Source organism: Rhea americana, unplaced genomic scaffold, assembly GCF_003343005.1.
Source record: "Rhea americana isolate MKP2758 unplaced genomic scaffold, rheAme1 scaffold_42, whole genome shotgun sequence".
NCBI classification, from domain to species: Eukaryota; Metazoa; Chordata; class Aves; order Rheiformes; family Rheidae; genus Rhea; species Rhea americana.
In genome coordinates, this window is record NW_028186557.1 from 4,202,562 (window position 1) to 4,225,753 (window position 23,192).

The 23,192-nt window shown below is 37.5% G+C and overlaps 1 protein-coding gene across 3 annotated transcripts; it reads right to left on the reverse strand.

The window, feature by feature from the left end:
• Window positions 1-1,121: 1,121 nt before the first annotated feature.
• NAA30 (N-alpha-acetyltransferase 30, NatC catalytic subunit) lies at window positions 1,122-23,133 on the reverse strand. Of its 3 annotated transcripts, XM_085315085.1 has the most exons (4): window positions 22,116-23,133; window positions 14,537-14,660; window positions 12,400-12,455; window positions 1,122-4,459 (listed from the first exon to the last, which is right to left on the reverse strand). In XM_085315085.1, the coding sequence occupies exons 1-4, from the start codon at window positions 23,037-23,039 to the stop codon at window positions 4,322-4,324; spliced, it is 1,242 nt and encodes a 413-aa protein (XP_085171211.1). In that variant the 5' UTR covers window positions 23,040-23,133; the 3' UTR covers window positions 1,122-4,321. The 3 variants fall into 3 exon arrangements, with proteins under 3 accessions (XP_085171211.1, XP_085171212.1, XP_085171213.1); XM_085315086.1 differs by lacking the exons at window positions 12,400-12,455; window positions 14,537-14,660; XM_085315087.1 differs by lacking the exons at window positions 1,122-4,459; window positions 12,400-12,455; window positions 14,537-14,660 and adding an exon at window positions 15,628-16,001.
• Between the last annotated feature and the right edge of the window lie 59 nt (window positions 23,134-23,192).

Consider the following 23,192-nt stretch of genomic DNA (forward strand, 5'->3'; position numbering starts at 1 on the left):
GGACATTGCCCTTGCCGCTGTACAAGTCCGGGCTCAGGATCCCTCCGTATTGTACATTTAAAGAAATCGCAGAATTTAAAAGTGTGCATGGATGGGYAACATAAAACACTTATTCCTAAAAAATATCAGCAAACCAGTACGAGCATTAAACGTTCTTGTATAATCTGAAGTAGCTATAACCAAAAGACTACTTATAAATTTACATTAAAAGAAATGCTGAGACCACTCAAATCTATTTTAGCCCATGTATCTTACCTGCAGGCAAGTTTTATAAATATATTGCAGTGTAAGACAAAAAAAATAGTTTAACCCATGTCTTGCATAGAATTCAAGATGTGGGGGAACCTGAGGAGTGAACACACAGCAGCGCTCTTTGTTGCTGTGTTTTATAACTAGGCAGAGAGTAACATCCAGCAGCCAATTCCTAAAGCTGGAAAGAAATTCCCATTTACACCCAACAGTTCCTACTGTTAAGACAAAGAGAAGGAAATGTATTCAGTGCTTGGAAGAAGTAATAAAACGTCTGCGAAGCCTTACTTCATGACAGACCAGTATTCAAACAGCCTCGCTGTAATGAATCAGAAGGCAGAAGAACAGAAGACTTCAGGCTGCTGTCAGGTGCTCAGCAATCTCTAGTAGATATGTTAGCTGCAACTGTCATACATCCACACACCTCTTACAAATATGGTAAAAAACACGCACAATGCTTGCTGACAAATTCTTTGCAGATGAAATAAAGTTTTCAAAACCCACAGGCTCCTGCGTAYGCTTTTAAGAGAGCTTGTTTGAATCTTTGCAAGGGCTACAAACCGTTCTCAAGTCCTGCTTGTTTCACTGAAATAAGAAAATCCTTATCTTCCGTGAGAGCCCGCACTGACTACTACGTTAGTCAAAACTTAACACACGTTTTAGTTCAGTTATGACACCGAAATTCATACAAATGCTATTCAAAGACTCTAACACAGGCATGGATATTAAATCAAATAGCGATATGAAAAAAAAATATATGTTTACAGTGTTCTTATACAAAATCCTGCCACCATTTCTCTCGAGAAGTGTGCATTCACGTATTTTGTGGACAAAGCAAACCGATCACTGGAACTTGTCCATTCAAAAGGAAGTAGATAAACAACTTAACCATTTATTTGACTGCATTGTATTGAGACAGCTTGTACATTTCATAACCCCACTGGTTTTGTTCTCATCAAAAAGGGTAAGGGGACAGCAGAATATAACCCACTCCAAACAGCAGTCCAGTATTTTCAGATACACTTGGTATTTTCACAGATGCCCATCTGATACCTGAACTCCAACACAGTTTGTTATGTTTATACAAGACCTGATTTTTTTTTTTTTTTTTAAACATAGCACTCAGTTTTAGCAACCTCTTGTGGTGCCCCCCAAAACAGTTTGTGATGTACTAGGCAATGCCAATTAGATTATGCTTACTTTTCTTGACGGTGATGAACCTGGATCATTTGCTTAAAGGAAAAACAAAACAAAACAGAACAAAACCCAGTATAATGCAAACATCCATTCCGACATGTCAGCCAGTAGCAATATTTGGGTAAAGTTAAACATAAAAGTAATCAACTCCTTAGTTAGATTTGTCAATGCAAAAGAGGTGAGAGAGGGCTGTATTTTAGCAACAGACATGAGAAATAACCAACTAAACTTTTCTTTGCTAGATCTCGTTTGAAAACCTATTTTCATCTCTTAGCAAATTTTTAATTTCCCACCCTGACACCCAATCCCAAGCAACACAGAGAATAAATCTGTTTTAATACAAACCAACACATACAGCTTCAGTATCTTCTGTAGTGAACTGTGTGTTACACAGCAGCAATATTAGAATCTTTCAGGTAATATGCTTTTTGAAAAGAAATGTGCACCTATTTTGCACAGTATTTTCATAAATTGCATGGCGAGAATTGCTTCTTACAATAAACAAACAGAATTGTATTTGAAATTTGCTCCACAGTGATATTTTTTGGCGTTGCCTTTGTGAAAAATGATTCGGGCTAGCTTCTAAGCCAGCTTTTGAATGTGAAGAAACCCGTAGTTTAAATATTAACCAATAGAAAACTTGCCTATCTGGCTTTTCAGTTTTCCAGAATCAGCAGACACAAGACAGCCCGGTCTGGAGTTTATGATACAAGTCCAATAGCTGTTAACAAGGTTTGAAACTCTCCTTATCTGTCTCATTAGCTCAAGCAAGCCAGAGCAGTCGTTACGTCCTAAGCTACCAAGACACAGATCAGACTGCTTCTGGTTTGGGTTAGTTTCTCTGATTTCCTATTCCCAATGTTTAAGCCTTAATTGTGAATGATACCTCTGGATAACCTGCTCAGGACAACAGAAATATCTGACAAATCGGGCCACTCAGAATATATTTTAGGTATGTTGCAAGGCAGCAGTAGCAGCACAGAGGTTTTAGGTTTTATTCCAAACTCCAGCATGTTCTGGGAATAGCAGACTGCAGTTTATGATGCTTGTCTCAGGTACCATTTCAAATATGAGCTTTCTTTATCGAGAGGAACAACCCCCTCAAAAGCACAAATGGTGTCTACAAGCAGAAAACTTAGAAGGGCTAATGGCAATTAAAATTTTTTATTTTCAAATACAACTTGTAATTTGTACATGGTAAGAAATGCCCATCACCATGTGAACGATTGGTCTGTGCAAAATAAGGCTATCCTTTAAATCCAGTTTTCCTGCACAGGGACTTTTTCCAAACGTTACTGGAGGTAGGGGTTTTGGTTTTGTTTTTAAATGTACAGTAATTAGCAAAAAAACAAAACAAACCCATGACTCAAGCCAAACCCTTAAAAAAACAAACAAACAAAAAATAATAGTAAGGCAAATCTGAATAGTACGCTCAGCTACAGAAGAGCGGATTCACCGAGTTCATCCTTTTCCATGGATTACATAGCTTCTTCCACAAGTCGACTAACATCTTTTTTCAAAGTGAAAAAAACCAACAGATTCATAGAACTGGGCTATATAATCACACTGAACAAGAAAGCCTTGACAATGTAATTACTGAATTGATGAGTTTGGGAAAACCTATGTAAACCCAATTAAAAAAAAAAAAAAAAAAGACAGACAGATGGAAAGAAGGAGAGAGAGAATGAGGGAGAAGTCCCTTCCCCGCTGCTTTGATTTTGGAGGTAAAAAAATCCCCAATAATTTAACTCATGTAAGTTTAGAGAAAATGAGAGCAGCTAAAAAAAATGGATACCATACACCTTGAAATTTATTTCCAAGACCAAAAACCAAGGATTGAAGCATTTTAGAACACTGAAGCAAAGCAAACTGAAAAAGAATTGTTCAACTATTTTAAAATAGCTGTTTTTCAGAGCTTCTAGCTATAATTTTGATTAAATAAAATCATCACCAATTTACATTAATTTTCTATATCTTCTTTTAAAAGAAGTCCCTCAATCTTTTGGAAAAAAAAAGTGCATCCAAAACCAGCAGATTTACTGGTGACATCAGGTTCTCTTTTAGCAGCTACTCAAGTTTTTCAAAATAGCTTACACTTCTTGCTGTAAGAAAAGAAGGGCCTTCAAAACCCTTGTCTGGGAGAAGTATCCAAATTATAAAAATCTGAAATAATTTATTATCAAATCCGGAATTTAAATAAAAGCAGAATTTTTTTTTGCAAAGACAATCGAAGAAAGTAAAAGAATAAAAGCATGCACTCCAAACTTAGAGGTGAAGACAAATATACTTATCTATACAGGCACTGGCAGACGCGATTTAATTGTTACTGTTACTCATTGTAACACACACCCCACCCTACAATACATTTTTTCATTCACTAATCACTGAGGTACCAATATTTAAGAATGGAAAATTCAATATTGAAAAATAAAACCTAAAATTGAAGCCTTTTTCCAGAAAACTATGGCAATTTTTTGTATGAAATGTTAGTATACTTATAGAATTTTACAATCTACATTGGCTTTTTTCTGGAACCAAAAGTCGTGTTCCACATACAGGTTCTTTGATAAAATGTTCACTGTGTATGTAATACAGTCAGTAGACTTGCAAATGAATGAACGTATCTTGGCTATCAACTGGCACATCTTGCTGGTACCAAAAGAACTTGAAGTTTGAAACAATCTGTTTTAATTCTGAACAAATGCGCCATGCCAAAGTGCAACAAATATGTGCGACACTCAATGAGACACTGATAGGTAAGAGCTGCATGGAAATTACTAAGTCCACTTGCAAAGCAATTTTGTACAAATTGCATTGCATGCAAAGGACAACTCTGCGCTGTTGGGAAGTCAATCGCTTGATGTGACGGTTTCTTTTAACGCAGCCATAGTTTAAGACGCAGTGCATCAACTCCATTTAAATAGTATCTGAACAGCCTCTTGTCTCGCACAAAACCAAGGTTTTCATAAAGTTTCAAAGCAGACTTATTTGTGATTTCTGTTTCCAAAACAACCTTCAAGGGAAAAAAAAAAGAGACAGAACATGTCATATTAGGAAGCAGTTGTGTATTCTTCAGATTACATGACTACTGAACAAAACTGTAAAGTTTTTATTTAAAGGTACACTTACTAGCAATGAATGGAATTAATTTTTCCTTGTCCTAGCTTGTYCAAGCAATCCCTATCTACCCCCACATTTAGAAATACAATTTWACAGTTATTCAACAATAGTACTTGTAAGCAAGTCTAACCGATATCGAGATTTCAGCTTTTTGCTGTAAATAGTTTTGCAACTAATTACCTAATATCTAAAAAAAATCTGAATAACCTAGCATCCAATTCATAAAACATTGTCAATTTTGTGTGAGCAACTCAACTTCTTTATGTACAAGAATTTAGCAGAAAATTGATTTTGCTTAGTCACTGAGTAGCTTTTTACTTCATAATTTAATAGATTTAGACCTAGACAYAAACTTCAGTATTCTGTGACCAGATGTCAGAAGAAACATTTGTAGTATTTGTGCTCCACAGAAGTAACCCAAATGCAAATCAGAGCGCACGTTACATAGATCCCAGACTCAGAAAGTCCAACACTGGGCTCCTTGGGTGGCACACACCAAGCTTTCAGAGCCAAGGGCTATCCCCCATCTGTGAGAGATTATGAACAAAAAAGGAGCTCAAAACACCTGCCTAAGAAATAATTAATTCTGGTGAGGAAAGAAAGGACATGTAATTAAATTTGAAGTAATACACTGGTTTAAGAAGATTAAGGAGTGTTGGCATTTACTGTTTCCAGCTAGTCTTGCAAAAGCTAGGAAGAAATAGCTACTAGTAGCTTTTTCCTGTTCCCCCCCCCCCCTTTTTTTTCTTTTTTTCTTTTTTTTTTCCCCTGTGTTGATAAGACCCCAGCCACAGGAAGATCTGTCATAAACAGCTCAGCTCAAACCTAAGTGTAGTCCAAGCTAAGCAAGGGGTCAAAAGTGCCCCAGAAGTCTCAAGTATAGGCAAGAAAATTACACTGGCATTAACAACAAACATAAAACTGCCGGAATACACCTCTGAGTATTTTTTTCCCCTCTTTTCTCCAAATGCACTGAACCAAGGTCCGGTGTATGGCTGAGCCATCTACCCATTCCAAATGATAATAAAATAATAATAATAATAAAAGTTTTGTCTAGTGTTGTCCAACATACCTTTAAAGATTCTGCTATTAGAGACAGGTCATGGTTACTCAAGAACACCAGAYAAACTAATAAGCTGACAAGACAACATAATTCCACAATCTTGTACATTTACATATTAAAGAAGAGCTGATGAACAGTGTAGAAAGACCACGTAATGAAATCACAACCTATGTAATTTTTGCAGCCATCAACAGTTATTTCTAAACTATTGTTTGATATGCATTGTATGTAGTTAGAACCATCTACACCAAAATCCTTAAAAACAAACAACCCCCCCCCCAAACGAAACAACCTGCTCACATCTACCTCACCCTCAAAATCCAGGGCTCCTTTCCCTTCCAACAAAAAGTAGTAAAATTAGAGAACACTCAGGAATAAAATATTAWCCTCTATTTCTGTACACCAGTTTAAGCCTTATAGAGTCTGTGGCCCCAGAACCACCAGACATGTATTTCCATTCCCCCTCGTCTGTTTTGCCAGCTCACTGGACTTGTTGCTGAGCCACTTCAAAAAGCAACCTGGGCAGAAAACTACTGATTTTGCTTTCCATCAGGTTTATTTTCTGCAGCCTGAGGAGTGTCTAAGCCAGCATCAGAAAGGGAAGCAGCCAGCAGTTAGACTGGTTACCTTCAATAAGATCCAACTATCCATTTTACATGTATATTTGACCATTACTCAAGTTTCAAGTCACTCCGACCACATTCCAATGGAAAATTCTGCCCTAGCTCAACATACAAATGTAAAAACAACAGTAAATTCAGGGCTAACCACCAACAGATAACATACATTAAGGGCAAATAAAATTTGGAGTAATTTTTTTCTAAAAGCAACTAGAATTCATGCATTAAAATATTAATAGCCAGAATTCTTAAATTACAGCAGGTCAGTATGTTGTACCAGTATTCTTGAGACAACTTAATTTGATTCTTAGTCTTATGGGAAGAATCAGAGATTGAATTTCTCTTTTCTTAAATATATGCTCGCACCTTACTGGAACTATTATCAGGTCCTGTGACTTGATCAATTACTATCAGTTATAATCTTTTAAAATGAATAAATATCAATTTGTGACCAATTATGGAAGTGCAATAGTTCTCCTGAACTGTTTGCTATCTTCTATATAGTTATGCAAGTTGTATAACTGTTAAACTCAAATCAAAACAAAGCATTATGCCAGTCAGAAAATCTGACCCATGTAAGAACTACAATGCAGGAGACTTACTTGAACTGTGGCAACTAACAGCATTCTCTCTCATAAATGTTTAGTAACCTGGTAGAGTGATACAACATGTCTGCATCAACTGCAAGCATGCCTTGCAATGCTAAGGGGGGGTCCAACACTGCAGATCGCTGAATTTAGGGGAGTGGTTAAATGTTGAAATTCAGGTTTGCTGGAATCCCAGTACTTGAGTAAATGCTCATCTTGAAAGCTAATGAAATAGATGTGCTCTGGTATTTCTTAGAGAGAAAGACTTAATAAACGATAAATAATTCCCTGACCTAAACATACTGTGCATATGATCTCACGAAGGGTTAAAAACACGGCCATACTAGAAGGAACAGAATGATCCTATAGGAATTCATTCTAGGAATGACAAAAGTTGTTTTTTTAAACAGTGACTCTTGGTGACTGAGAAAGCATAGCTAAGACTACTTTTGCTATCTGTTTTCTTTTCTATTTTAAATGATGCTCATCATCAGGAGGAAAAAAGCCTCACATCCTACTATTTCACTATTTCATGTTTTTTATGAATAAGAACATAGAAGCACATAGAAAAAGATTAAGTGATTAGGACATGGCCATGTCCACCAATTCSTGGTAGAAACAAAAATCCGAACTCTCCTTAAACTGTGATCCTAACATCAAAGTACCTCAACATCCTTAGTAACTACATATTCTTTGAGAAAGTAATTCTGTCATAATTTGGATCGCTTACTATCAATCCACTGTATTGCTGAAAAATAGKTTAGTTAACTAGAGTTAAACAACGAGGATGGCAATTCAACCTGCTTGAATAGAGAGACTTGTAATTGAAGAATATTTCYGTACCTAATAATGGAGCCCAGTCTTATTTTATCTAGGTTTCATTAGCTTGATTCTGTGAAGAATCTGTGAAGATTGGGTTTAACAGCATTTTCTGCAGTTGTATCCTTCTGAAAACTGCGTTTCCTCCTGCATCCGAAAATTCATAAGCCTAACATTTATCTCTAGTATCTTTAATTGSGTTTTAGAAACAAGGAATCTTCTTCTATAGTAAGAGCAAAGATGTTTTCTGTTATATTCTCATACATACCTAGAAATTATTCATAAATGGGGAATAAAAAAAAGAAGGACAAGCTTTCTTGCTCAGTTCAAACTTTGAACAAACTCAAGCTTAGAAACCAAGTCATGGAATAGAGCCAAATTAAATAAACAAAAGAAGAAAAAATTCTTTCAGCACTGACAGAACAAGTTGTTATTCTTACAAATACGTTTGGCAGATGAACAGAATCAAGTTACGGGTGCCTGTCCAGTATCTTTAATCAGTTTAACAGTCTAAAGTTTWAAAGAAAGATAGTACCTGAAATAATTGCTTAATATATTAAATTATCTGTAGATTATGAATAAATTAAGATGTCAACTGTTCGATAATTTTTAGATAGAATTGTATAAAAGTAATGCATGTAATTAAAAAAAATGTGGTACTGAATTAAAATGACACACCTGCCGGCATTGTTAAAGAGACCATTTCATTTTTAACATGTCATAGCCATAATCTATCATGAACACTTTAAAGTTTCAATAGAAATTTTTGTCAGTTGCAATTCCRTTTCACATTCTGCATATTTCTTTAAAAATGCTTTAGCATTTGCACTTAAAGTCTTCCTTTCATCAGCTAGCAGTTACATGGTATCGCAGTGATGTAACATGTGGTGTTGAAGATTTGCATAGCAGATTACCTGCAGTCTCATTACAGATGGGAAACTTATATGAACAATCCTACATGATTTCACTGATCCTACATGAAAAATGAACCATTCTCCTGAGTTTAAGGAATGTAACAATTCTACATGAAGGTCTTAACAACTTTTCAAAATTGCTTCTCTAAAAAAAAAAAAGAAAAGAAACAAGCAAAAGTACAAGAGACAGGTACCCAACTTGCTGAATTTAGCACTTACTCTGTTTTCTACACTAAGAAAAGAACAAAAAACAAACAAAAGAAAAACCTTCCTTCAAAACTTTGGAAATACRAGAGAAAAGTATTCACCCTCACCTGTTTGTTTAAATACTAAATCAGGACACTGCATWAGGTAGCTCACATTTACTGTACAACCAGGAAAACTATTCTAAATCACTGTGACTAATGAAAGTACAGCCTAATACAACCTTGCAAATCATTAGTTCACTATCCCAAGTGTCAGAATTCATTAACATCCAACGCCTGACAAACTCGCCAAGGTCAAAATTGAAGATCCCTCAAGTTTTGTAACATCATATCCAGAAACTCCTGCTTAACGCATGCTGTTGAACACTTTCTTCAGGCTTGAAGGTTATTTCTAATTCAACCACCCACCCCAAATGTCAGATTGTCCCTCTCCTCTCTGTTCTAACATAGCCCACGACCACCTCCAGGCCTCCCTTCCACAATGATTCCATCCCAGCTAATTCACCTCTTCCCTTTGCCTCCCCAAATCCTCAAGCCAGGAAGCAACCTCTGGCTGGCAGTATTTTGCCTCTCAGCTTTGAAGCACCGTGCACTGCATAAGCTACCTCAAAAGCAGGTGGCTGAGTGCAGAAATTCACACGGTAAAATCACTTGCTCCCTGGGCCTGGCTTAGTGTCTTCCCATCAAACGAGCTTTGGGGAAGAAAACCAAACCAAACCACCCTTCCACAGCCCCCCCCCACCCTGACAAGAACTTTAATCACCAAATGTTTTATCAAATTTTGAAATGCCAGCACATCACTAATAATTTTCAAAGATTTTCATCTATGGTGCTGCACAACCCCCCCCCTTTTTTTTTCCAGAAGTCAATTTTCATACCCATAAAGTCTTTGAAAAGTACTACAGCACTTTGAAAAATGTTATACTGAAATAAACATTTATCAGATTGTATGTCACAAATTATTCAGAATTGAATACTTACTGCATCTTCCCATAATAAGATTGAAGGAAAGTTTCCAAGCAGCCTTCAAAAGTGTTCTAACCACACCCACAGATACCTATTCATGTTTTAATAATCATATTCTGAGCAAGTTTCACAAAAATAATATTTTTCAATCGCAGCCCATTCTATTTCAAGTACCAGCATCTTGTTTCATCCTGCTACTGATTTATTAGAGGATGCAGGAAAAAAAAAAGAAAAAAAAACAACTTAAGAGCAGAGATAATTTAACTATGTACAAACCTCACGGACACAAGCTACTCTGATGCACTGCTTCGTATCTGGTCAGCTAGGCATCAATCACATTGCTAGAAACTGCTCTCCCAACAACTGTTGTAAAATCTGGTGAGGGGAAGTCTGTCAGCTCTGTCAGGGAGAGTCTTAAGTAATGGCTAGGTAGATTTTTCAAATGCTGATCATGATCAAAAATTTTTCTGCAGTCCATTGGGAGGTTCAAGTCGCCAACATTGTTATTGTTGTACCACATATGCCTAAACTTTGTGGCAAAGAATAAAAGAAAACCTGAAGACATTTGCTGTTTGGCTGCAGATAACCTCTATTTTATGTTGTTCTTTTTTCTGTTTATCAAATTGGTATTGAAATGCCTCTGATGACCAGTGTAAGAAGCCAGAAACACACTCTGTTTGTGCTCCAAGCTGCCTGGACATATGAGGCTTCATCTCAAAAATTTTAACAGTGCCAGCAGAATCTAAGCTCAGGCAAAAGCTCCCCCAAAAGCAGGGCATACTTAGTTCAGAAACATCATCCCACAAAAACAGTTACACAGTTTCCAAACTGAAATATGCCTGCCCTCGTCCAGCACACACTTCAAGAAGCTTGGATTGAGGTATATTTGATTAAATAGGGATAGCACTTGTCTTTGAAAAATGCCTTACAAATTTAGTATAAAGCTTTTACACAGCACCACAGATGAAAATCTATGACTTAATGAGGTCTTAGTGAACAGTAGCCTGCAGTCCCTATCACATTTATTTCATTTTTACAAAGACATAAAACAATAAGAAGAGCTCTTGGGCTCATGTTAAAGCAGTGGAAAAAAGAACAGGGGAGATCATTATGTGTATACCAGTTAGATGGTTCAATTTAGAAATGAAGTTATATGAGAAGTAGTACACATACACATGCATACATAATGAGGTTTTAGAACTCTGGTGGCTGGGGATAGAAAAATCTAGTTCCACTACCAACTTCTCTAATGATAGTGGGCACTTCTCTGCATCTCAGTTCTCTTGTTGTAATGTTAAGATAACAGTACTTACAGTGATATTCTTCAGTTTAAAATCTTGGATACTTAACAATGGCAAATGATTTCAAGACCACAAAAGAAAGCAATGGGGAAGAAACCCTTTTCTCCATTAATTCACAGTAGCAAGTAGTAAAATGGGTTAGGGTAAAGTGTATTACTTATGATGATATATATGACATTATTATGATATATGATGACAAGTATAAAGACAACACAAGATAAAACAAAGAACCTAGAGAACAAGCATAGAAGTATCAAACTGCACTACACTGTCTGAGTACAACCTAGGTTACAGAAAAGACATCCGTAAATGGAAGTATGAAGGGATCTGGAGGGAAGAATAAACATCTCAAACTACTTCCTGAAGTTAGAACACATACAGGTATTCTGCAGAAGGGATATCTCAACTAATGGGAAAATAAACAAAGTAGAGTATGTGCCAAGAAGCCTTGTAACAAAAATTGTAGTTTTGCATGAAAAACTTCACCACACCGTAGTATGATAATTGAGGGAGTAATTTAAACAGGAAAACAAAGAGATCAAAGGATCACTAAGTATAACACATTGAAGTGACACCATTCATTTATTAGAAAGAAGTTAACAATTCCATTGTACCAAGCAGATGAAAGAGTTAAAGGAATAGATAACTGGATTAGGGAGAATGGATGTAAGGAGAGTTTCTCACAAGCTAAATGTGGCACATTAAGATAGTTGCTTCATATATACTCTCCTCCAACCCTCTCAAAAAAAAGTAGGGACTGTAATGTAGTAGGAGGAGAGACTAATAATATATAGGTCAGAGAAAGTTTAAAAATGACTGAATCATTGGTAAAGAAGTTTTCACTAACATGCTAAATCATTATACAGTTCTGTCAGTGCTATCTAATATGCCTATGCACTGCCTTAGGACTTGCTGAGATGACATAATCTGATRACTTGCYGTGATAAAATCATATTCTGCAGTATTATAGCACTATTCCAGTATCATCTCGTATTCTGGAAGTATCACATACAACATGCAAGTTACACTGGTTCAATTGCATCTTTGAACTGGAGTCTTCAGAGGAGAACGTACCTACTCCTGAAGGCTGGTGTAGCTTTGCAAAGCAAAACAAAACCTGAAGCACTGAATTTGAACACTTATGACAAATTTAGAAAATCCTTCTGTTTGTGCTATATAGGTTTTTTTTTGAGGTTATCTTTTCTTTATAATAGACAGAAAAGCTGCTTACCAATATGATTTCCACCAAAAAACCTTGTAGGACTAAAGAAAAATCTGTAAAACAAATCTACGTATAGGAGAACACAAACCATTTACATTATATCTCAAACAAGTTTTTGATTATAAAAAATCTTACCTCATCACAATCTCCTTCAACCATAGCATAAATAGCTTTCTTAACCAAGTTTGTACCTGAAATTTAGATTTGAATATGTGTCAACACAGTTGCAATGCAAAAGATACTTATTTATACAAAGCTAGTAATTGGGCTATACATATGACAACACCTAGGGGAGGAGAGAAAAAAAAGAATTTGCAGTCAAGTTGCAGTCTCAACTTTGAACATTAAAATCACCAGCAGAGCTATCCAGAGACTCGAGCCTGAATGCAAGATTCTTTTAATGCAAGAATATTAAAACCAGGCTTCTATGTTTAATATAGTGTTATATATAGCCTTCCAAGATGTGATTCATTCCTTTTTGTTGCATTTAAAGTCAATCTGTTGGCATGTACTTGAAGAACATTCATCTTCCAAGGGAATTTCCTCTTACTAAAATAAATACTTCTATTAGTAACAGAACTTATGAAACCACTTTTCTTGTGGCTCCCTCCCATTTGGTTTTGCTGGTATCTGACAGTATGGTTGAAGCCCATCCCTTCCCCTCAGTCGAGCATTAATTTAATTCTTTATCAGTATTTTTCATCCATTTCACAACAGATCTACAAATGTAATATCCCTACCTGTCTGTAGAATTGGGGTGAAATTGAAAGTTGATTTCAAAGTTATTAGTGGAAAAAACTGCTGTTCAGTGAAATTGCATAAATCTCACTTCCATAAGAAGGCTAAGGAAAAGGAAAAAAAACCCCAAGGAATCTAGAGATTGTTTTAAAGATTTCTCAAAATTTTATCAATTAAGATTTTTATTTCAACATATGATAAAACCATACTATATATAAAACAAGTCTTCAGATTAATACTACGTATTTTAAAGAGTAAGGTAGTRAAAGCAGGGAAAGAATCAACATTTATACTATGTTAAAGTAAGCAAAACTTTAAATATAAATTCTATTTATATAATTCTAAAATTATGAATTGACTAAAGAGAGGGAGAAACCTTGCAGAGATATTCACAAGAACAGCATTTGTTCTTATTTACTTATGAATCCAAACACCTGCAATTAAATTATGGCAGGCTCCTTCATGACTCAGCTAAAGAGAAAGGAAAGCGCTATTTCTCTGCCTTCTTCCCTATGCTCCACTAGCAAAATCTCAAATGGCTTCCAAACTGTATTGAAAAAAAAATATTCCCACATGCTTGACTAGTCATGATAATAATTAGCGCTACTAGTGGTTTTTTCTGTTTTTGTTTTTTGAAGAGGAGAACAAACACACTGGTAGCATTCTCTAACATATCCCCTATTTTTCCACTGCAAGTCTGCCTTTAATCATAGAGTATGAACAMTTGAGTGTGAGTGGTGAAGCACACTTCCAGCCTTTAAAGCTGACATTTACATTTTAAGCTAAAATATATGTATGTATCTTAGAAAATGAAGGAAACTTCACAATAACCAACTCAAAAGAACAGATCTTTAATCAAGCCAAAGATAAGTGGGGGTTGGAAGGAAAAGCAAAAACAAAAAAACCCACCTACAAAACACCACCTCGTGTTCAGGCAAAACTGACTAACAAAGGAGAGCAAACCACCTGCCAAGAGTGGTTTCCTTCACCAAGTAACTTCTGAGTAAAACACTTTTCAGTTTYGGTCATTCAAGAATTAATACACAACTAATCTTTTTGCAGGTTATACATAGTTCATTGCTGTATTAAATCTTCTTTATGGGCATAACTGACAGGGAAAAGCCAGAGGATAAATTCACTGAAAATAAATGGCCTGAACACTTCATGGAAATAAAACGATGAGGGCACATATAAGGATGCAAAATAATTCCTGTACTTATTTGGTATTGATAATTTGCAGGGGTAAGGGATTGCTGATGGCCTCTCTTTTCATCCTGATCACATCCGAGATGTAAATCTGACATGGCATGAACATTCCAGGTTATAATTAAAAACCAAATCAAACCAAAAAACGTACCACGCTGAGGAGCATGCGTCAGAGCAAGGCAGGGATGACAGTGAGTGACAACAGACAAACCACCAAATTTAGCAGTCTACTTTTGCATAAATCTTTATTACAGCTACCCCAACAAACTATAGGATTTGTAAGTTTTTTTTTTTTGTTTGTTTGTTTTAAACAAAAAGCTATTCTTACCAATTCCTTTTCTTCTGTATTTGGAATCCACTGCTAACATGGCTATATAACCTCTGCGGAACATCTTTTTGTGCATATCCAGCTTGCAGACGATGGCACCTACACACTCCTCACCTACCATGGCCTTAAAGACAAACATATATGCATGCATTCTCAGTTTTTGATTTACAATGCTATACAAAAAAAACCCACCCCACACAACAGTGCAATTTAAATGAAACATCCATACAAACCTGCCTGCACAAAGCTATAAAAAAGACTACGTAAGTTTTAAATACATCTCCAAAATAAAAATAAGATTAAAGTTCTTATTCCTGTATTATTTTCACATAAAGTTACAATCTGTTGAAAAACAGTAAGTTATCCTCTACAGAATCACAGTATTAYTCCATGAAGTTTAAGTGCAAGAACATGTGGTTGAGGGTGGGGGGAGGAGGAGAACAGGTTAAGGCATAAATCATATTCTTTCATGTGGGCTGCCAAAAAATCCATTTCTGTTTTATAATGATCTCAATTTYGTATACAAGGGCTGTAGCAGATAACGTGCTTGATTTGGCCTGGTGTTAACGTTAAGTCCATAATGGGTSAGAGTAAAATGCTTTTACATTTAGTCTTTGGTAACTGTCACTTTTAGCCAGATAATATCCAAAGCAAAGACAAAAAAGCATGTAGTTTCACACATCTCAACTGTTCAGAGATTTTCAGTTAAGAGCCATGCACTTGATGGTTAATCCCAATGACAGTGTCACAAGAAGTACGGTCAAGGAGACCAAGCTGTTCTGAAACATTAAAACAAACAGAACAAAGCAAAAACTCTTCCCAAACACTTATCAAACCACTTGCATAACAGCTGTATTCACCTGAAACGTTACCATGAAATACACTGGTATTCGCTCGAAATGTTACCATGAAATACACTGGAGAACAAGTGGAAGAACAACCAAATCATATGTTAACTGAAGGATTAGGCAGTAAGAGAGATCGATGACATTATAACCTGCAGCACTAAAAGTGAATAACGCAGAGAACAGAGGCTAGTGTCCAAGGAGAGCACAAACCACTATTCATTCAGGGAAAGACAGATTAAAAAAAAAAAAAAAAAAAAGCAGCTCACAATTGTACATATGGGTGTGTAAATGGATCCACAGAACTCTGAACGAGACTTGTATTTGCAGGAGAAACTAGCCTTCAGCTCACACATAGCTCTTAAACTGGAACTGGAGCACATGACTGGCACAAGCGTGTGCTGGCACAAGCTCTTCTGGATAATCCAAATTCACAGCAGTTAAGATAAGTCAGACCAAAAAGGACTTGCCAAAGCCGATGTAAGCAGACCTCAGAGGCCCACCTGCACACCGTTTGCAGTGCTTGCTTCTCCAGAGTCTGTGGTACATACAACATTTTGCGGATTTCTGCATGCAGCTTGTAGGACAAGAAGGCCCACTCTCACTCTGTGGGCAGAAGACTCATTTATATAGATTATGCTGCAGRCACAGAGTCAGAGTTTTGCTCTGAGACAAATAATGGTATAACACCTCCTTCTGAACGGGGATTATCAGCAGAGTTAGTGATCAACCAGGAGCCCCAACCAAAGGTGAAATGAAGCAGCTCAAAACAAATGAGCTGCAGTTTAAAAACACTATGATATAGTGTGAGCCCCCAAATAACTTCTAATAGTGTCTAAGCTTATCAAGCAAGTATAATTACTGCTAAGTCTTTGTCAGGAACTTAAACTGTACTAACAGTATCCAAGAACTCCAAACAATCTAAAACAAGTAGTTTCTTTTTTTAAAAAAAAAAAAAAAGAAAAACAAAAACAAAACCCCCAAAACAAAGCATGATCTCAGTGAACTGAAATACACCGCTTCTAAACAGTTTTTTGTTTGTCCTAAAACACAGTTTATTTCAAAGAAAAAATAAAAAAAAAATGTATTCATATACTAAAACGGTGTACGCAAAGTGTCAGTCAAGGCAAATTTTGTTCCTCAGTTCAGACCTGAGAAAAAAACAGGGAGTTAAATAACGAGTATCATCAGACTGTTCATAACACTGCTATAATTATGCATAGTACCTAGATGTAATCTTACACCTCGCTTAAAAAAGGAGCACACCAAACTAACGTGTTATAGTTATGCTTTGCCCTGAAGTGAACATGTGCAAATTGTTGATCATAACAGTCACGTGAAGAATTATATATAAATTTTTACACACTTCGAGAGTAGTAACATTCTAGTCATTATAGATCTGTGTTTTCTTGGTTAACAGTTTTAAAACAGTTATTTTCCTATATCACATATTTAAAACACCATATGAGCAGCAAAGAATTTTTGTTTCAGTGATCAAAGTAAATAAACACTCAATGATTTTGCGGCTGTTGCCAGACAGTTGCATAAAGTATCGCTTTGCTACCAGTTCCTTGAACACCTAGGAATCTATTTCTGTGTCTTTAGGCAAGTAGGTCTGCCTGTTAATTTATAGATATTCTACTTACATAGGGAATGCAGCATCTGTCCCTTAATTTGAGTTCTTCTTTTCCCCTTCCTTTCCCCTTCTCTCCAACTTCATCTAAAGCTGAAAATGAACCTAAAATGTAATGTAAAACTGGATAATTTAACTCCTTGGGGAAGGTTAAACAGCCTAAACGAAAACACACTGAAGTTGGAAATGGGGGGAGGGAAGAGAAAAAGTAGTTCCCATATAACATCATTTATGAAAGGTCATTATGGGCCAAAAGATTCTCTTTTCAAGTACATGAGAGTACTTCTAAACACAGAAGTCTCTACGGAGAGAATCTGGCCCAAGTTACTGAGTATTATATACTATAAGCACTATGGAATAYTGTAAGACTTACTTCAAGTCTAAGCCTTCAGCAGAATTAACATACTTTGAATTCAAATTCAGTATTTGTATTACTTGGTTCTTAAGTAGAAGTTTAGATGCTTAAAACAAACAAGATTACAGTATCTTCATATTCCAACCATGCATTACTAAGGAGTCAGCACAAAAACTTTTATCCATCAGCATGAACATTACCTTTCAAAAAAAATAAATCAATTGGTATTCGTTTCATTAGCAAAGATAGCATTAAAATTGGCAGCCACAGGCTAGCTTTGCACTTCACACTCCTGTCATATTTATTCTCATTTAAAGAAGATTAAAACAATCAATTAGCCCCTACAGGAGAAATACTTTATGAATCAAATGCAGTAGGATTTGTATTCTTACAATACAGCTCCACTCACACATGCACCAAATTCCATTCTGAAGTGTCACAGAAATGGACCTGTATGAATACTTTGGTTTACATTTGTTGATCATGTTAATGAATGCCAACAGAGAATACATTTAGGCTACAGCCACTAGCCTAAAGTCTGACAGTTAAGTCAGATCTGCACAACAGCAGGCAAATCACTAAGTCACTACCTCTGTTTCCAGTCGAGGAAACTGGATGCTTGTAATTGCTTCCTGTGCAAGGGCATGGTCAGAGTAACTACAGTAGTAGTTGTTAAATACTCAGGTGTAGTTGAGTGAGTAGTTTGTAGTTTTCACAAAGCCTCTGACAGTGAGAAGTAGCACAGCAAGCCTCTCTCTGACACTGTGATCATTCTTAAGAGGAAACTGGAATACACAGAGGAGTCACAGCAGTTCACAAACTGAAAATGGATGTTACAGAATTTATTCTTAACTCTGCCATGAGGCTATTATAATGTTTTGCCAGTTTCCTGGCTTCTCTGGTTCTTCTTTTATGCACCAAGTTCTTCACAACTGAAAAAAAAAAAGATGTCTTACAAGGCTTAATTTCTACATGAAGGATGCTGAGTCTTGAATAAAATCCAATTTAAAAAAAAGGCAAGTATTAGTAGAAAACAAGATCTTAACTGCAGTCATTTAGGATTTACAACACATTTAAGACCACTTACATGGAATTAATAGGTTATTTTTAAACTTGTCAAAGTTTAAATTATAATAGCTACTATTGCCAGTGGCAAAGTTAAGAACCTAATAAAAGCACGGATTTTCCAGATTTTTCTTAAAAGGGAGCTGAGCAGTGCAGTGTGGTGAGTTACAAGAGAGGCTACAACACTCGGCCAGAACTCTGCTTTTATTACATCCTGTCCAACTCAAACTTCAGAACAGAGCAAGGTTTCCCAAGCTCACCTCTTCCAGACTAATGTATTTTGAAAACAAATTTCCAAATATTTAATATATTAGTTCTAAATGGAAGGAGTGCTATAACTCCAACAGTACTAGGACTAGAAGGTACAAAAAGACTTTGAAAGGAATCTACAGCTTTGAATATGCACTTACAATTAATACACAAAGCTGTTGTGCTGTTTAAATACATTTCATATGAAAAAGAAAGCTTTGCTCTGTCATTTTTTTGAGTGATAAATGGTCATACTACTTCATTTGAAGAGAAACTGGACCGAGTTCCTAGGAACAAATAAAAAGCAAGAGTTTACAGAGCATCTATACCTTAGCACACAGTGGGAACCTGTTCTTCCAAAGACAGATGAAATCCAAGTTTAAGCAGACAGCTGAAGCTTATGAAGCAGCAGCTTATTACCTTGCAACAGCCCAGTTAGTAATGCTGCAACATCAGAATTGAGTATCAAGAACTTTCAGCTTGTAACCTCAAAAGTCAGGAAGAYAGTTTTACAGATGAATTTGATGTTAGAATGAATGTTTTTTGAAAATTCCTAATATCTGCAGTTCCTTTTAAAGTAGAAAATGAATTTGTTTTTTAAGCATACAGGAAGTAGTCTGATAGAGAAAGCTAGTGACTAGCTAGAGCTGGTCCTACGCCTTTTCTCCAGCTGCCCATTCTCATTTCTTCGTTTGCATCAACACTGGCACCATGCATGTGTGCGTATGCACTTATGACCATTACTTTACTCTTTTGGGGGTAGTGGGTACAGCTCGCTTAGCTTCCCAAATCAGATAAACACAAAAGCTTAAGACAAGAGAAGAAGAGGTGGCTGACAAGAAAGGAAGAGCAAGCACCTCTTTYGGTCGCATTAGCCACTAGAATGACCCTACAGTTTAGAAGGCCARGCCAGAACTCCTGAAATTTCAAATCTGCTAGATCATCATCCACAGGAATAGTGTTAATAATGCCCCCTAAAAAGAGTTCTGCATTGTCAAGTACCCAAAATGCTACAAAGGAAAATTATGGCTTTTAAGACAATTTACCAAATGCACCATCATGAAACAACTGCTGATCATTTAAGGAAAACACACATCTGTCTTCAAATTTAGTTGGTGTTAGTRCTTATCCCTCATACTAGTGAAAATGTGAAAGGAGAACATGCCCATGACAGTGTTATAAAGATGGTGGAGTATGTATTGAAAGACTTCACCAAAGTTCACCATTACCACTTCTTAAAAGAATCGATAGAACCCCTACAGGTATTTTTTCCCACATACAATCGAGTTACAGTCTGATTCCTTCCCAAAACCAAACCAAAACCATAGGGTTTTAATGGCAAACAATTTGCGAGATCAGCTACTATTTTTTTTTTTTTAATCATTGTCCTGACACTGTTCTTGCTAATTGGAATATATAGCCCCTGACTGAAGATAAATATTTTAAGATACTTTTTAGAGAAAGGTAGCCTAGGAATTCATTAGCTGTAGAAACAAATCAATTTCCATAGAAGAGAAGAGGTTTTAAAGATTACAAGAAAAATCTCTAAAAACAAACGTCAAAAATACTAAAACCAGTCACAAAAGTCCATCAATTTTGACCCAACATATTGCAAAAGTTTCAGATTGTATGTAAAACAATTTGAGAATTCCTTTAGACATATGTAGCCATATATCCTTCTCTACAGTTTTGTGCACGTTACATTGTTCTGCACTTCATAAAAGTGGCAAATCTGAGYAGCTTTGCAGAGTTCAGTAAAAGTTTTGTTGATTCAAGGCTACTAAAAAAATTGGATGTTACTAGAAAATAAGCTTGAGATCTTTTCCTTGAGTGAAAAGATGCTCTTTGCATGCACTTGTTTTAAAAACAACTATTAAAAATCAAATATTTTAGCGCTCTGTCAAACAACTTGCCATTGACCTTTTCATGACCAAAAAAAAAAATAAAGATCTAAAGACTACAAAGATGCATTGTGATCTTATAGCAGCCAACATATCCTTGGCATTACCAACAATATACTTAATGTACATTTGGGACATTTGTAGCTCACAAGCATTTCTTTTCAGCATGAGTTTAATCACACAGCTAGAATAGGCTCAATGCTTGAAAAATATAGCTCTGCTCCAGTTAGCATGCTTGTAGTTAATAACATAATGGCAATCATGAATTTACATTGAACAGTGTTTTCATATAATTCTATAATTTTGTTTTTGTTCCAGAAGGTAATATTTTTCTCAACTTCCTATAATCCTACTGTATTCTCTCCTTAGGGTTTTAAGGAGCACAATTCTGAAAATCCTCCTATATATAAATCATATAAATCCTGCTATAAATTATACTAGATCCTAAAACAAAAACAGTCAGGAAGTTTAAGGCCAGATGGATTCCATTAGCCTAACCTCCTGTACTCATATCCTATTAAACTGAGATACTCCTGAGTTGAAGGGTATCTTGGCTCCAGCTAAAGCGTATCATTCAGAAAGGTGTCCAGCCTTGATTAAAGCATCAAGAGAGAAAAATGTATCATTTACCTTAGCAAGGAAGTAYCATACACTCCCATAAGTGTTCTGTGTTAGAGATATAAATTTTCCTATGAGCAAGATCACACACAGCCAAGGACCCATCTTGTACATACACCCCTCAGGCCAATTTGCACTCAGTTTCATATATCTGTGGATGTATTAGCATCCTAACAGCATGTGTTTTAACTGAGATGCAAGTTCTGAAACCGCCCAAGAGTTGCTCTTCCATAAAGAGTACCAAACATTGATACGAGTTTTTAACGCAGCCTTTCTAAATCTTTTCAATAGTACAGTATGGAGACTATGAAACTAAACGTCATTAATACTACATAGCAGTTTAAGCAATATGAAAATTTCTGTACACTYCATATACACTATCACAATTGTACAAAGCAATACGGTTGTAATTGTCTTTTTTTTTAGGGTAAGCTAGCAAATCAAGGAGTCTACAAAACCCTTAACACTGTCTCACCACTTACCACTTAACGTTTGTATGCTAGCCTTGTTGAAGTCTGCTTCAAAACCATTGTGCAAGAATTACTAAGCATTCAAAAGACTAACGGGCTAAATACTCTTTTTAAAGAAAATAAAAACATAGAAACTGAGACAGAACAATAAAAATGACCAAACCAAGGTTAGAACCCTTGAGTTCCTAGACATCAGCCCTGTCTTCAAACTCTTTCATCACCATTCAGAACATCTATTCATGAATGTACGAACTTCAGGCATATACTTTATACAGGCACAGGTGGTGAGGGCAATTCATTAGTGATCAGTGCTTCCAGAAAAGCTTGTCCTTTCCCCTTAYCCATAAAAAGAATATTATAAGTATTTCCACAAACATCACCCTTTTAATCCTCCCCTCCCCAGGCCCAAACCACTCCYGATTCCTGCCACTCCACGTACTTACCAAAAAGCAAAGTTGTGGCCAGTTGTGGATAAAATACCTATATGTATAAATGGAGTAGGGTTCAGACAGATCTTTGGTGATCAGTCTCATGATATCGGGCATCTGCAGCTCTGACTCATATCGGACGTATCGTATCGTTAGGTCCTCCTCGGGCTGAGAGTCCGTTCCCGAGCCTTTCAAACTGCAGGCTGCTGCTAAGGACCTGGAGATTAGCAGCAGGGACTCCTCCTCCTCCTCCTCCCCGCCTTCATCCCCCTCCTCCTGCTCTTCTTCCTCCAAGCCAGTCCCTCCTGCCAGTCCATTGCGGGCTGCACTCTTAGCAGCAGTTGTAGTTGTGGCAGCAGGCTGGCTCCTGTCCCCTGTTGCTGCTGGGGGAGAAGGAGGAGGAGGAGGAGGAGAGGGTGCAGTCCTTCCCTGGGGAGCGAGGTGGTTGGTAAGGGAGGTCGAGCACGGTGCTGCGGCCGGGGGCGACGACTGCTGCTGCTGTCCGGAGCCCATTGTTTTGCTGGCTCGCTTGTTCTCCAGCCCCTCGGGGGCTACCCCGGCCTCCGAGCTGAGGATCTTGCCCTTGAGAGAGGCCCGGAGGTGCCGCAGCTCGGGGCTGATGAGGCCGTTGAGCTGGTGGTTGTGGTGCGGGGGGTGGTGGTGGTGGAGGCGGTGCTGCTGCTGCTGCCCCCCCTTGCCGCCGTCACCTCCTCCTCGCTGCTGCTGCTGCTCCCGTCCGCCCGCGAGTCCCTCCTCTTCCTCCTCCTCTTCGGCCTCCTCGTCCTGGGCCCCGGTGCAGGCGGCGGCGGCAGCGAAGGAGGTGGAAGAGGAGGAGGAGGAAGAAGCGGCCCCCCCTCCTCCTCCTCCTCCGGGGAAGGGAGAGAGCGTGTCCCCCTGCAGGGAGAGGACGCTGCTAGGCCCCGGCGGTACCTCGGCCATATCCTACGGGAGAGACCGACACAAAACCCGCCGAGGAGGCGGCCGTCAGGCGAGGCGGGGAGGGCGGCGGCGGCCTCACGGGCCGCGGTGGGGGTGGGGGGGGCACGAACAAAGGCAGAGACAGGGCCCGCGCCCCGCCTCGCCGCCTCGCCG